This window comes from Filicampus tigris, chromosome 12 (assembly GCF_054856515.1).
Source record: "Filicampus tigris isolate MCC_2025a chromosome 12, RoL_Ftig_1.0, whole genome shotgun sequence".
Taxonomy (NCBI): domain Eukaryota; kingdom Metazoa; phylum Chordata; class Actinopteri; order Syngnathiformes; family Syngnathidae; genus Filicampus; species Filicampus tigris.
The window spans coordinates 5536845-5549621 of NC_141228.1; the positions used below are offsets into that span (position 1 = coordinate 5536845).

The window sequence follows — 12777 nt, forward strand, 5'->3', positions numbered from 1 at the left end:
GGCGTCCTTCTGGGACGGACCGTTCCGTCCCTGGGACGAAATGCCCATCTCTGGCAAATACATATACATACTGTATTTTCCGGACTATACGTCGCTCCGGAATACAAGTCGCACCAGTCATAAAATGCATAATAAAGAAGAAAAAAACATATATAAGTCGCACTGGAGTATAAATTGCCCCCCCACCCGTCTCCACTCCCTCTCGGAATCCAAGTTGTCTCTGTCGCGTAACGCAAATAAATGTGTCCATATAAATCAAATTAATAAAATTGTGGGCTTAGTACACATAATTTCCACGAGCTGTGATGGTAACATTTATCCAACATCTACACATGTAGCATTACAAGAAGGTTACGGTAAGATAACTTTAAACTCACCAAAATGGTCGTAGATCGATTAAATAAGTCTTTTATTTATCGCCGACCACGTAGAACGTTTCCAAGACCCCAAAAGTATTTTCGTATTCGGTCGTAGTTATCTTTTCTCTCCTCCGCTCTCGTGCGTGTGTGTATGTGTGTGTGTGTGTGGGGGTGTGTGTGTGTGTGTGTGGCTGGCTGATGATGCAAGACCATGCACTGCCAGGGACGGCGCCTTTTAAAGGAACAGTACATGTGAAATGATATACACTACAGGTTATTCTGCCCGTTGTAAAGTGAATATGTAATGCAGGTTTATATGCAGCCTTAGAACACCCTCCTGTGGTCGTTTGGTGTATTGTTTGCTGACCTTGAAAAGGAAAGGGATACGATATAATGTGTTAATAATTTCACACATAAGTCGCTTCAGAGTATAAGTCGCCCCAACGACCAAACGTGTTTCTGCAGTAGTCAGCAAAACGGGCATCTGTCAGTGACGGACTGAGAGGTCCTTTGGTACCTGACCCGGCAAGTGATGATTACACTGACGGACGAAAACTCGCTTCCGTTATTGCTTAGTCTGTTTGTTTTTTTCAAGTATCCTGTCTATTGTCTAATGTCAGCAAAACGGGCGCCGTGCATCTGCCACTGAGCCAAAGCAGCAATATATTGTGTCATCTTTTGATCATGCCACCTGACTCCACCCACCAACACCAATGATAACCACACCGCGAAAACCATGCACTTGTTTGAACCGGTCCGTGGCGCAAAAAGGTTTGGGGTCCACTGTGCTATATAAATAAAGTGGTATGGTATGGTAATTGTCCAAACTGTTACGGTACCACAAACCTAAATTCTATTATTTGAGATTGTTATTCTGACAGTCCACAAGATTAGGCACTACTCTTTAGGCATCTATGCAGTCTCATTAGATTTTATATGCAAACTCTAAGTATGAGATTACAAAGGTAATAGATAACAGGCATGCTGTTTTGAGTGTCAGAGATGCTTTGACATTGTGCTTGTGATACAACTGCACTGCACTAAATTTTGAGTCAAAAGATTGAACGTATGATGGAACGGTAATTGGCCTTTGGCGTGGTGTAGTGGTTCGCATGCTTCATTTTGTATGTCTGGGGGATCAATTCCTACTCAATGCACTCTTCACAATAGCCCTGTCATAGTCTGGCAGCCAGTCCAGGATGTAGTCATCTTTTCAACCAAAGTCAGATGTGATAGGCTTCAGTACCTGCTGTGACCAAGCACTGGATAAGCAGAATAGAACAACAGCAACTTCAACAATTTTACTGTCATCCACTTCAGCCATAAAATATCTGGTAGGATACATCCAAAAATACATTTTAGCAATCATCTAAAACTATGGAAGTTCTATTTTTGTTGAGGGAGTATTTCTGATAAAGAGCTTGTATTGGTTCTCTTTAAGTTATGCAAGTGTACGGAAAGTTATTTGTAGTAATTACAGTATATATGGACCATCAGATTATAGAGTGATCCCTTTTGCCCAGGGAAATGAATTCTAATGACTCTCTTTAATACAGTGTCTGAACAGAGCCACAATTTGGTGGAATTAAGTCTGGCCCACATTCAAGAGCAAGTCAAGAACCCGTTTCCCTGTTCCTTTGTGCCACTGATAGTTCAGTCATTAAACTGATTTCAGACTAAACACAAATCCCTCTGATCCCATCATTGGTCTCAGCACCCCACCAAGAGTCCCCATGCTTGTTGAAGAAGCTTGTTTTGTTTGACCTATTCTACATACTGGCCTGCTGCTGCCTGTCATGTTGCTTGGCAGCCGCAATGCATGAAGTACAAGCTCTCTTCCGCTAACAGCTGTTACCCGCCTGTGCTCAACTCTCCCCTAAACAATCTTTTTTTTCTGAATGGACTTGTTGTTCATTGTGCCCAGTGACTTCTCTTTACTTGCACACAAAGCTAAATCCTCAGCTAATCTGTCCTCGCCTCTCCCACTCGTGTGAGTTTAACAAAAAGTAGTTCAGCTAAACACGGTGGGTAAGGAAATAGTTTGACCTGGTGAGTTATTCCCGTGCTTCTACTCTCGAGCCTGGAAAGAGCAGTAGTATGGGTGTATTCTTTTTTTTTTTTTTTTTTTTCTCATGGAACCGGGTCCAACTCGCCATTCACAGCCCACTGACTTAACACGTTGCTCGGGCAACCACACCAGTTGGTCAGCAATGCCACATACCAGACATACACATGCAGGAGAAATTACGGTATGTCAGTATTCCACCCTAATCCTAACATAAGAAGACAACTGGTGCCTGGTTTCAGTATCAAATGTCAATGTTGGGATAAAGCTGTGCAGTGTTTCACACTCTGGAGGTTTAAGTAGAGACATATAGATGGTTTATTGCTTTAAGTTTTCATTTTAAAGCTACACTCAGTGGGATTTTTTGGAGGGCATGGAGTTTGTCCACTCACTCACAATAGAATGTGACACTTGGAATTAGACATTACTGAATCTCTGGATCAGAAGTCACCAACTTGGTGCACATAGACAACAGTACGCCCAAGGACCAAATGAGTAGCCCGTGGGCCTGTTCTAAAAATAGCTTAAATGTTGTGGAAGTGATCATTTGAAAGACTTTTTTAGAAATAAAGCTTTGCATATTGATACAGTATTTTTCTTTCATACTTTCTTGATAAATATTGTGAAAAATATTAACATGATCTACCAGTCAAAGGTTAAGACGTAATTTCTAGTGATATTGAGTGAGAAACTGTGGTGCTGTAGCCGAATATCATCAGTTATTAAAAATTTTAAAATATAGGTAATTTACCGGTAAACAAATGGGTTATTCCCAAAGTGTGTATCTAACTAGTAGCCCTTCACATGAATCAGTACCAAGAAATAGGTCTCAGTTTCAAAAAGGTTGGTAACCCTTGAGCTTTAGCTTTTCAAAATAGTGCTGTGAAAATTATATTCACACACAAGTTGTATTGAAAGTTATACTACGGGGGAACAGTTTAGTACTATATCACTACAGTACTAAACAGCTTTAAAACATTTAGGTCAACTTTAATTAGGAAAGACATTCAGATAACACTTATTTATGAATCAGCACATTTTAGCAAACTAATCCGATTTCCAGTTATATTATTATTGTTATTATTATTATTATACTATTGAATCAATTTAGCATTATGCGTACGCAGTAAGGAACTGCCTTCCACATAATTGTAAACTACCTCTTCTTCAATTAAATGATGAAGTCATTTAACAAGCCTCCCTAATGTACAGCATATCACGAAGCGATGGGAAAATGTCTCGCTGTACTTTTGGTTGACTCTTGCATGTTTACTTTACCTAATTTCAAATGTGTGGGGTGTGTTTGCAGGTGGTGGGGCTTTACCGTCTTTGCGGTTCTGCAGCTGTAAAGAAAGAGCTACGAGAGGCGTTTGAGAGAGATAGTTACGCTGTGGAACTCTGTGAAAACACCTATCCTGACATCAACGTCATTACAGGTAAACAAGAATGTGGGATGGCAACAAAGTGCATTAACACCACACAATGCCAGCAACACCAGCTTATTGATTACACACAAAAGGGAAAAGGGGTCGTAAGGAGAAGTAAAGTATTTTCAAACAGAAGAATTCTAATATTCAATATTTTTGAAAGTATCTTTAAAGTAAATTTAAACGAGTATTGTGCAGTATACTTGAAAATTTTATTTAATTTTTTCCTTCGACAATGTTTGAAAAGGGCAACGGGAAAGAAGTCACAGTGTCAAATGCAAACATCCAATGAAACTATTTTCATGTGTAATGACATGTTGCACAACACAATTTTTTATTCATAAAGTCTACATCGGTGACTTAGAGCAAGTAGTCTAACTGGGCACTTAGCTAATGGAGCACATTGCTCTACTGATCCAGTGCAACAAACAAACCACTTCCAATCACACAAAACATGTCTGAACTAGTGTGTTTGCACCAGATAGGTCAGCAAGTGAGTGTGTGGCTCTCCACAAGTGTGTGATGTTTATTGTAAACGCATTCCATGAGTCAACATACCAGCGTATACTGGAGCCTGAGGGAAGGGCCCACACACACTCTCACTATCGGACTGTGCTGTACATTCTGGTCATTCCTTCTTTGTCAGGTTACTAGTTGCTACATGTCCTCTACTGTCCCTTCCCGCTCACATTTAAGTCACATCTGGACGTTTTTTTTTGTACGTTGCCCAATGTTACTACAATAATATAAGTGGAAGAAGTAGGGAAAAAAAACCTGTAGTGTCATTAATTATTAATCAAGAATGTAATTGCCATTAAGCCACTTTTGCCCTTCATTTAATCATAGTCACTACATTGTTATTATTATTATTATTATTATTATTGTTATTATTATTATTATGTAGTGTTGGTTTATTAGTATTAGTGTTACTATTGTTTTTATTTTCTGCTCTAGCTGTGCGACTTTAAAAAGTGTGGGAGACCTCAAAAAGTGGCGTCACTTGGATTGAGTGATGGCTGCTGCAGTGTGAAAAATGAGGGCTAATAGAAAGCGACTTACTCATTATTTTTTTGCCAACAAAAAGAGGAAGAGACCATCCAACCCCCTGTTCATTTAGGAGCCACTGTTGGTTTTAGGAAGAGGCCCTACATAGGCGTTGTCCTATCATGTCCTCTTTGATCCGCATGCATTTGCATGGCAGGGCAAAAAACACACTTAACAGTTGAGCAGGTTAGAAAAAAAGGGCCAGCACCAGTGTGGTTTGTTGGTTTTTGCTCGCTGCCTAAATTTGCTCTGCCAAGCGAGTTGCAGATGAGCCTGAATGAGTGGAAGAGGACAGCAACTGGGGGAAGGAAAGCAAATGTCACTGCTTCACTTGATTTAACATTTTTTTTTCGGGAATGAAAATAGCTCCTAATTCCAATTTCTAACCGAAGTGTGAACATATGCTGAAGGAAGTCTGCGCAAGCAGGGGGATGAACTGAGAGCACTGGCTTGTCACACTGCTAATTTAAAAGCGGAGCTAGTGAAAAGGATTATCCAGGGGTCAGGGTTCAATCCAAAGCTTGCAAAACATGCTCAGTGCGTGGCACCTCATTGTTTCAAATCACAAGCACATTTCAGTCAAAGAACCACAAAAAGTATTGTCAACATGATCAGCACACTGTGGACAATCGAGTCAATCCAAAATATATTCAGCACCAGCTTTAGTGCTCCAGGTTCATGTTGGTTTCAGTTCAGAAGCGTAGTGAATCTTGTGCGCCAATCTACTATTACCACGCCGTACTATATTAGTACAATACATTATACTAAATACATTTCTGTATTTGACAGAGGTGGGCATTCCGTCAGTCATTCCGTCCTTGACTAACGCCCGTTTTGCTGAGAATTGATGAATGACGGGACAACTTCTTAAAAAGACGGACTGACATATGACGGAAGGGTGTTTTCATCCGTCGGTGTAATCGTCATCTGTCACTGACCGGACAGTTAGTTTGTCACTGGCGGACATTTTTTTGGAGGCACCAACTGACGGACCAACAGATTTCTGACGGACTACCTGAAAAACTGACTGACGGACGGCCGGCAACAGATGACGAATGACGGACCAGCAAAATTTTGTAAAATGCCCACCTCTGGAATTTGGTTATTTTGGTACTTCTTCATGAATTCAATTACTCAACTGAACCAAACTGGACTGATGGGTATAAACTGCCCTGATGCTTCCAACTTGTTGAAGAGGTGTGGGAGAGTAGCTTTTCCAGCACCCTTTTTCCAAACCCATTACAAATGAGGAGAACTCATGTGTATTTAGTCAAATAAGTTTTTCTTTAACACTACCAAATAATCAAAAGCTTTTTAACTCATTCGCTGCCAAAGACAAATTTATTCGTCTTTTCACAGTCCAGCCATTCAATCCCAGAAACGTGTTTATATTGTTTTCAATCTTTTTCAAAAGTTAGGGTAAAAGAGAACCTGAAAATGTCTGGCAGTTAAAGAAAAATTTATCAATTGACGAGGAACTGATTTAAACAGTTACCCTTCTAATGTTGCTGTCTGTGTTCCATAAATCATGTTACTAATAAGCTATCAGCAGTATTGGCAATAAATAGTGGTCTTCAATTTGCCCCATCTTTTCCATAGTCTGCTTCCTTTCTTTACCCGCACCCTCAGCAGTACTCCAGTGAAGACATGGAAAGTCATTAACAAGTGCCTCCTTTGTTGCCGAACAAACACAGATGGTATTTGGCTCATGCATGGGGGATTAGTTGAACCCAGAGCAGGCCAGGGATTTAGGCAACCCCTTTACAAAGCGTTCCGGGCTTGCGTGGGTGTTCCCAAAAAGTTCGGAACCTATAGATTTACATTTGGGCATCTCTGTTGAGTGTACATGTATCACAAGCGCACCAATCTACCAAGGGTTGAAGTTAGGTTTGCGCGTTGGGGTTGTATGGATAGCGGAAAATATGAAAACACAACAATGTGGGACTTTTGACATGCCACAGGACTTGGAAGGGACAACACATCCCCTCTGAGACCAAACCCCCCCCATCCAAAAGAGTTCTGTGGGGGTGTACAGAATTGCAGGGAGGGGAGCAGGATGGAGAACAAACCCGTGTTTGTTCTCCGGCCACGGTTTGGACTACAGCACTGACAAGGGGAGTGACCTTCCACTTTGTTTAAACAAGAGGTGAAAGGTAGCCCTGTGCCCCATTGCATTATGTGCCTTGTAGTGTTCGGTGGCACTTTCACAACACTGACATAGTCTTGACCTGATACAGGTTGCTCCTATCATCAGCGAAGTGGGAAGTTAAGCAACAAGTTAAGGTTTTCAATATGATGACGATGATAGGACTCTGGTTGCGTAAAGACCATAAAGGCCCAACTGCCCGTTACACTTCCAGGAAGTGAAATTGGAAGTACATACGGAGTAGGTCTACCTTCGAAACCAGCTTCCAATCTTCTGGAAAAAGATTTTGAAGAGAGAACGTCTTTTATTCCTTACTACTTTTACAACAATATTTGACATGAACCTTTTATCCATGATTTTTTCAAACGTATTCCAGATATGTTTACTTATATCATACTGTATTAAAACAAAGAAATTAAATTGACAAAAAATGCAATGGTGTTAGTCATTTTAAGCACAAGCTTATAGTAGTTAGGCTATATTACAACACAGAAATCAATTCACACATCTCTCACAATAACAAACGGAACTTGGGCATCACATGTTATGTATTCATTGTGGTAGTGAAAAAAGCCTACGCAAAGGAGCTGTGCGCACTCTGACTTTGCACCAAGACACAAGGAAGTTATTTACGTGACGTCTCAATCATATTAGTGTTTCTATTTGATTAATTGTGGCTTTTCATTCATATGGCTTGTGTTATTTGGAATATGCACTTTTTATTTTTTTTACACGCTGCTGCTCTGACACTAGTTGCAGCTTGGTTGTTTGCTGTGACGGAGTAGAGATCAGATGTCTCGGTCAAGTTGTTCCACTCCAAACTCATCCAAGCACAGACCTTGTATTATGCACTGGGACGCAATCATTTTCTTTAGCAAACAAATGTCTTCCCCAAACTTCTCTTTTCACAAATATGCAATCATTTAATAGCTCCGAATGTAATATTAAGGTGAATAGTTATGACTCGGGGACTAAGGGGTCTATTTCAACACTATGGTCAAGCCCCATAGGCCAAACACTTTGTTTGTGAACAAGCAGATTAATACTGATTTGTCTCCTTGGCTGAAAGAGTGAAGCACCTGTAGGGAAACACACCTGTTCAACCCTGAGTCCATGACCTTGTGTGTGTGGGGGTGTGTGAGCGGGTGTGTGTGTTAGTGTGCCTGTGTGTGTGAGTGAGAGAATATTTAAGCACTTGCATTATGTGTGTGTCAGGTGCTAACAAGGCCTGAAACACAAAAGTAAACATACACACTGACTCATAGTAGGCTAATGATTTATTTTCTGTGCCTGTGCTCTCTAACCACTTTAGTACATGTGTCCGTTGAAGTGCACTTGGATTGTACACTCAAAGTAACCAAATTCAATGATTTGCCAATGGACAACCAAAAACGGGTGTGAATTGGCACGTAGGCAGTTAGATTCCTGTGATGAAAAAAAATAGTATTTTATCTTCACAGACTAAATTCAGACGGATAGCGGGAAGCCAGACAATGTCCACAAAGCATTTCCGTGTAATCTGTTTGAGAAATCTCAATGTCTTCACAGACGTAGGGGAGAATGAATGTTTACGACTCCTTATCACAGTTCTCCTCATACCAGATTTCCGACCTAACGTGATGAAGATAACCCAAAACAGAAGCATTCAAGAATGCGATTCAGGGTTAAAAAAAACAAACATGCCAGAACTTCACCTGTATGTACTCATAAGGCATCGGGGACATGCTAATAGTGGGGCATTTTATGAAGTTCAAAGTGCATGTTTGCCTCAAGCCCTGTTAAAATTTGCCTTGCTCTTTTAGAGCTGTCAGGGTGCCCATCAACCTGACAGCATGCCTGTTTGAATGAATTGTTTTTCTTCAAGGCTCCAATTGGCTTCCTCAGGAATGTGCAGTGTGTTTTTGTGTGTGTGGCAGGGTTGGGGTGTGGAGGAGGGGATCTCGGAGTAAAGAGATCCAGTTTCAATCAGTAAAAATTCCTTTTGTTCTTGCTGTGTCACAATAGCTAATCACACACTTTGTACTGTACTTATTGCCTCTGCCAAGGAGTTTTTGTTCTCGCTCGTGTTTGTTGGATTGTCTGTCCGTCAATAAGATTACTCAAAACCCACAAGACAGATTTGCTAGAGCTGTAGAAACCAAGATCAAAGCAGCCAGCCAATCAATTACAGTGAAACCACATTTCTGAAAAAGATGTTTAAGCTTACTCGCAATTATCCAATACAAAAACTATTGTGCTTTTTGTTTTTATTTTTTTAATTTACATTTTTTTGGTTATATTTTAATGTCAATGAAAAGTGATTCATCATATACTGTAAACATTTTTTAACTGTTTTTTTTAGTTACTTTAGTTTAAATTAGTAGTGAAAATAAGGTTTACGGTAAAGTATAACTGAATTACACGACCCGATTTACGGAGGAATTCCGTTCCTACACTGGAACACGAATGTCGGATTCGAAAGTCGGATTTCAACGTTAAAGTCGGATTTTACATCAAAATACTTAGTAGTATAAAAAAACGAATAAAATGTAATGAATTGGGTTATCTGGGTTGTCGTGGTGACATCTGTGTTTTACTGAGTTGTGTTGTTTTGGAGTTTTCTGAGTGCATCACGCGACTCGCTGGATAGGAGGGGTGTGCGAGTGAGAGGAGAGAGTGGACGGGAAGAAGAGGGGACATCAATGTGTGCTCATGACGGAACGCTTATTGCTCTGTAGTTAGCGTCGGCTACGGCCCACAGTAGCCATGTTGTAATAATGAAAAAGGTGATAACTCAACGTCTGATGCTGTGTCTTTGGAAGACGTTACAATACGTTCAAATTAAAAAAAAAAAATAAAAAAAAAAAAGATGCTGTACTTACCATTACTGCTAAGACGTGGATGGAGAAGAAGGAAAGGAAAAGAAACTCCCGGCGCACAAACAGACAAGCACTATGCACTGGCTAAACACAAACACTATGATGCTCGGGACACAATGGCGGAAGAGGCACGGGCGTCGTAAAGTCGAAATGTCGTAGATTGAGTACGTCGTAGCTCGAGGACTTTCTGTAAATTGAAAATGATAATTCTGGTGCAGGCACACCCCGGGGGCCCTGTCCCGGTGGGATGTGCCTAATAACACTTTTTCAAAAATGATCTTATTTACCCCTCTAAAAAGGGTATTCGTTTAAAAATAGAAATGAAGTCAGATGTGATTGCCTGCAGCTCAACCATGATCCCAATGTGGTCAAGAGGTATAGCAAATGGAAGGGTAAATTGATATTCTGTTCATGTGATGCTGCCATTGTGGTTTTATTTTGGTCTACATGATGTTAGTGTGCAGAAATCAAACCCAAAGCTCATCAGATACTTTGGAGCGCTACAGGGAGCTAAATCTAGATCTTTCTTTCGCTCTCTAATCCTAAATTGCCAAGTACTTAGATCTGCATTTCTATTGGAAGGGAAGGCAAGAGACCTGAATGTGTCAACTCAGATTCCTTGCTGATATTTCAGCATACATTTTACATATTCCTTCCTAGTGTTCCCTGAATCAAAAATGAGGGACTCTCAGTCGCAAAAAAGAATATGGTGAGAAATGGTAACCCTCAGGCGCTCAGAGCAGGGATTTACTGGGATTAAAAAAGTGAGTGTATTAAATTGTGCCTTTCATTCTGTTTACTGAGCTTGAGGGATGTCAGTGACTTAATGGTGAACCACTTTCCTTTGCTAGAAGGCAAAACAGTAAGTTAGGTTGGTTAAGTAGCAATGATAGTGAGGATGCAGGGTTGATAAACTTGCAACTGTTTTCAGCAGACTAATTAGCCCACAGGAGATGAAGTCACAATATTGGGAACTAATGCAAAAAGAGTCTTTTTGCAAGTTCCTTTGTCCGGGGTGGGTCTCAAACTGTCGCCTTCCAGTTCCGAAACCCAAGTACTTTTGGATGAGCTACCGCTGACCCGCACTTGGTCATCTGGAAGCGCTTTGAATCAATGGCTACGTTTATATGGACAAAATGTCTATAATCCGACTTCCGTGTCAAAAAAACATCGCTCTATCCATATATACTTTAGATGTTAGCGTTATTTCGCATATTTTTCCTATTTGCGCTGGTGTGTCAAGTTAACACTTTCTAATTACCAGTTCTGTCTTGCACCCGCCATGTCTTTCACTCACTCTCCTTCTGCTAGCTTCCGTCCGCACTACAACATGGCATGCTTTATCATAATGTCATCTTATTTCAAACACTGAAAACCTATTGCTCCAATACGCCTTCTCAGATTGTATGAAAACAGATCCAGATGCATAGGAGAGAGGGATTGAGATCAGATGGTTACCACTGTCACACTGATAGCAGCCTGTATCATTCCATTACTTATCCAGCCATCTTCACCTCAGATAAAAGACCTGCCTCCAATACTTCAGGGACTTTATGGAGACAGACAGTATTTTCCTGTAGCTGCTGGAGGTTAAAGTCACAGGTGTACAGTACATGCACCACAAAACATTTGGAAGCACAGTGGCAGCAGAAAACAAAGTCAAAAACAAAAGTACGGTTAAAGTTGTTTAATGACCCAAACCAGTCCTTATGATTACAAGTTGAGCCTTCTTTGTCCCCCAAACCGACAGGTGTATTAAAGGACTACCTACGAGAGCTACCCTACCCTCTGATCACCAAGCAGCTGTACGAGGCAGTGTTGGACTGCATGGCCACCAGACCTCTGAGGATGGGCGCAGCGGGTTGCGAGAATGACCACGCTGACTCGGAACACACTGTCAGCCTGTTGGACAACCTTCCCGAAGTGGAGAGGGTGAGGAAGATAATTCAGGCTTTTACTACACTGACATAAGTCTAGCGTGAGCTCCACACTTAAAGAGGGAAATCAACCAATCAACGACCAATCATGGCTCAGCTTCAGAAAACAGGTCAGCCGTGATTGGTCGTTACCTGAGCCCTGAGGGGTTGTGATGTCATTTCTTGATGATGTCAGTCGACAGAAGTGACAAAATGGCCGCCCCCAGAGATGGCTAAAAATGGGTGGATTAACTCTCATTCTACAAATGCAATATTTATCAGAATCCCCTGTTTCAACTAGTGGGCTTGCATAGAACATATTCTTGAAAAAAATATGTTTGGGTTGACTTCCCTTTTAACACTTCATTTGGGATATCGTCGTATTTTATTAAAAGTTGTTAGTACGTTGGTTACCTATTACCCAGGAACAGCAAAATATTAGAAACGCAAGCATGTACAGTATAATGCTGTGCAAATTAAGTATTAAAACATTGTTCTTTTTGTAAATTCATGAGACTTTGCCAATGTTGTGAGTGGGAAGTAATATAATTGCTAGGCTTGTTTGATCTTGAACATGTCATGTCAAAGCATAATTATATGCTATTTACAGTTGCATGTGAGGTAGCTAGTTTTCCACATGAAGACTAAACTTGCATTTCCTATAACTTTGTGGGGTTATGAATTAAGTGCTGGGCGGCACGGTGGTCGACTGGTTAGCACGTCTGCCTCACAGTGCAGAGGTCGTGGGTTCGAATCCGGGCCTTCCTGTGTGGAGTTTGCATGTTCTCCCTATGCCTGCGTGGGTTTTCTCCGGGTACTCTGGTTTCCTCCCACATTCCAAAAACATGCATGGCAGGTTAAATGAACACTCTAAATTGCCCCTAGGTGTGACTGTGAGTGCGAATGTTTGTTTGTCTCTGTGTGCCCTGGGATTGGCCGGCAACCAGTTCAGGGTGTACTCC

The 12777-nt window shown here is 41.0% G+C and overlaps 1 protein-coding gene across 2 annotated transcripts in view; it reads left to right on the forward strand.

The window, feature by feature from the left end:
* Nucleotides 1–12777, forward strand: part of syde2 (synapse defective 1, Rho GTPase, homolog 2 (C. elegans)) — a 49275-nt gene that overhangs the window by 28930 nt on the left and 7568 nt on the right. For both annotated transcript variants that reach the window (XM_086047330.1, XM_086047331.1), the window contains exons 5-6: nt 3734–3860; nt 11650–11831. In XM_086047330.1, the coding sequence (XP_085903456.1) occupies nt 3734–3860; nt 11650–11831 (309 nt within the window). The remainder of the gene's footprint in view (nt 1–3733; nt 3861–11649; nt 11832–12777) is intronic.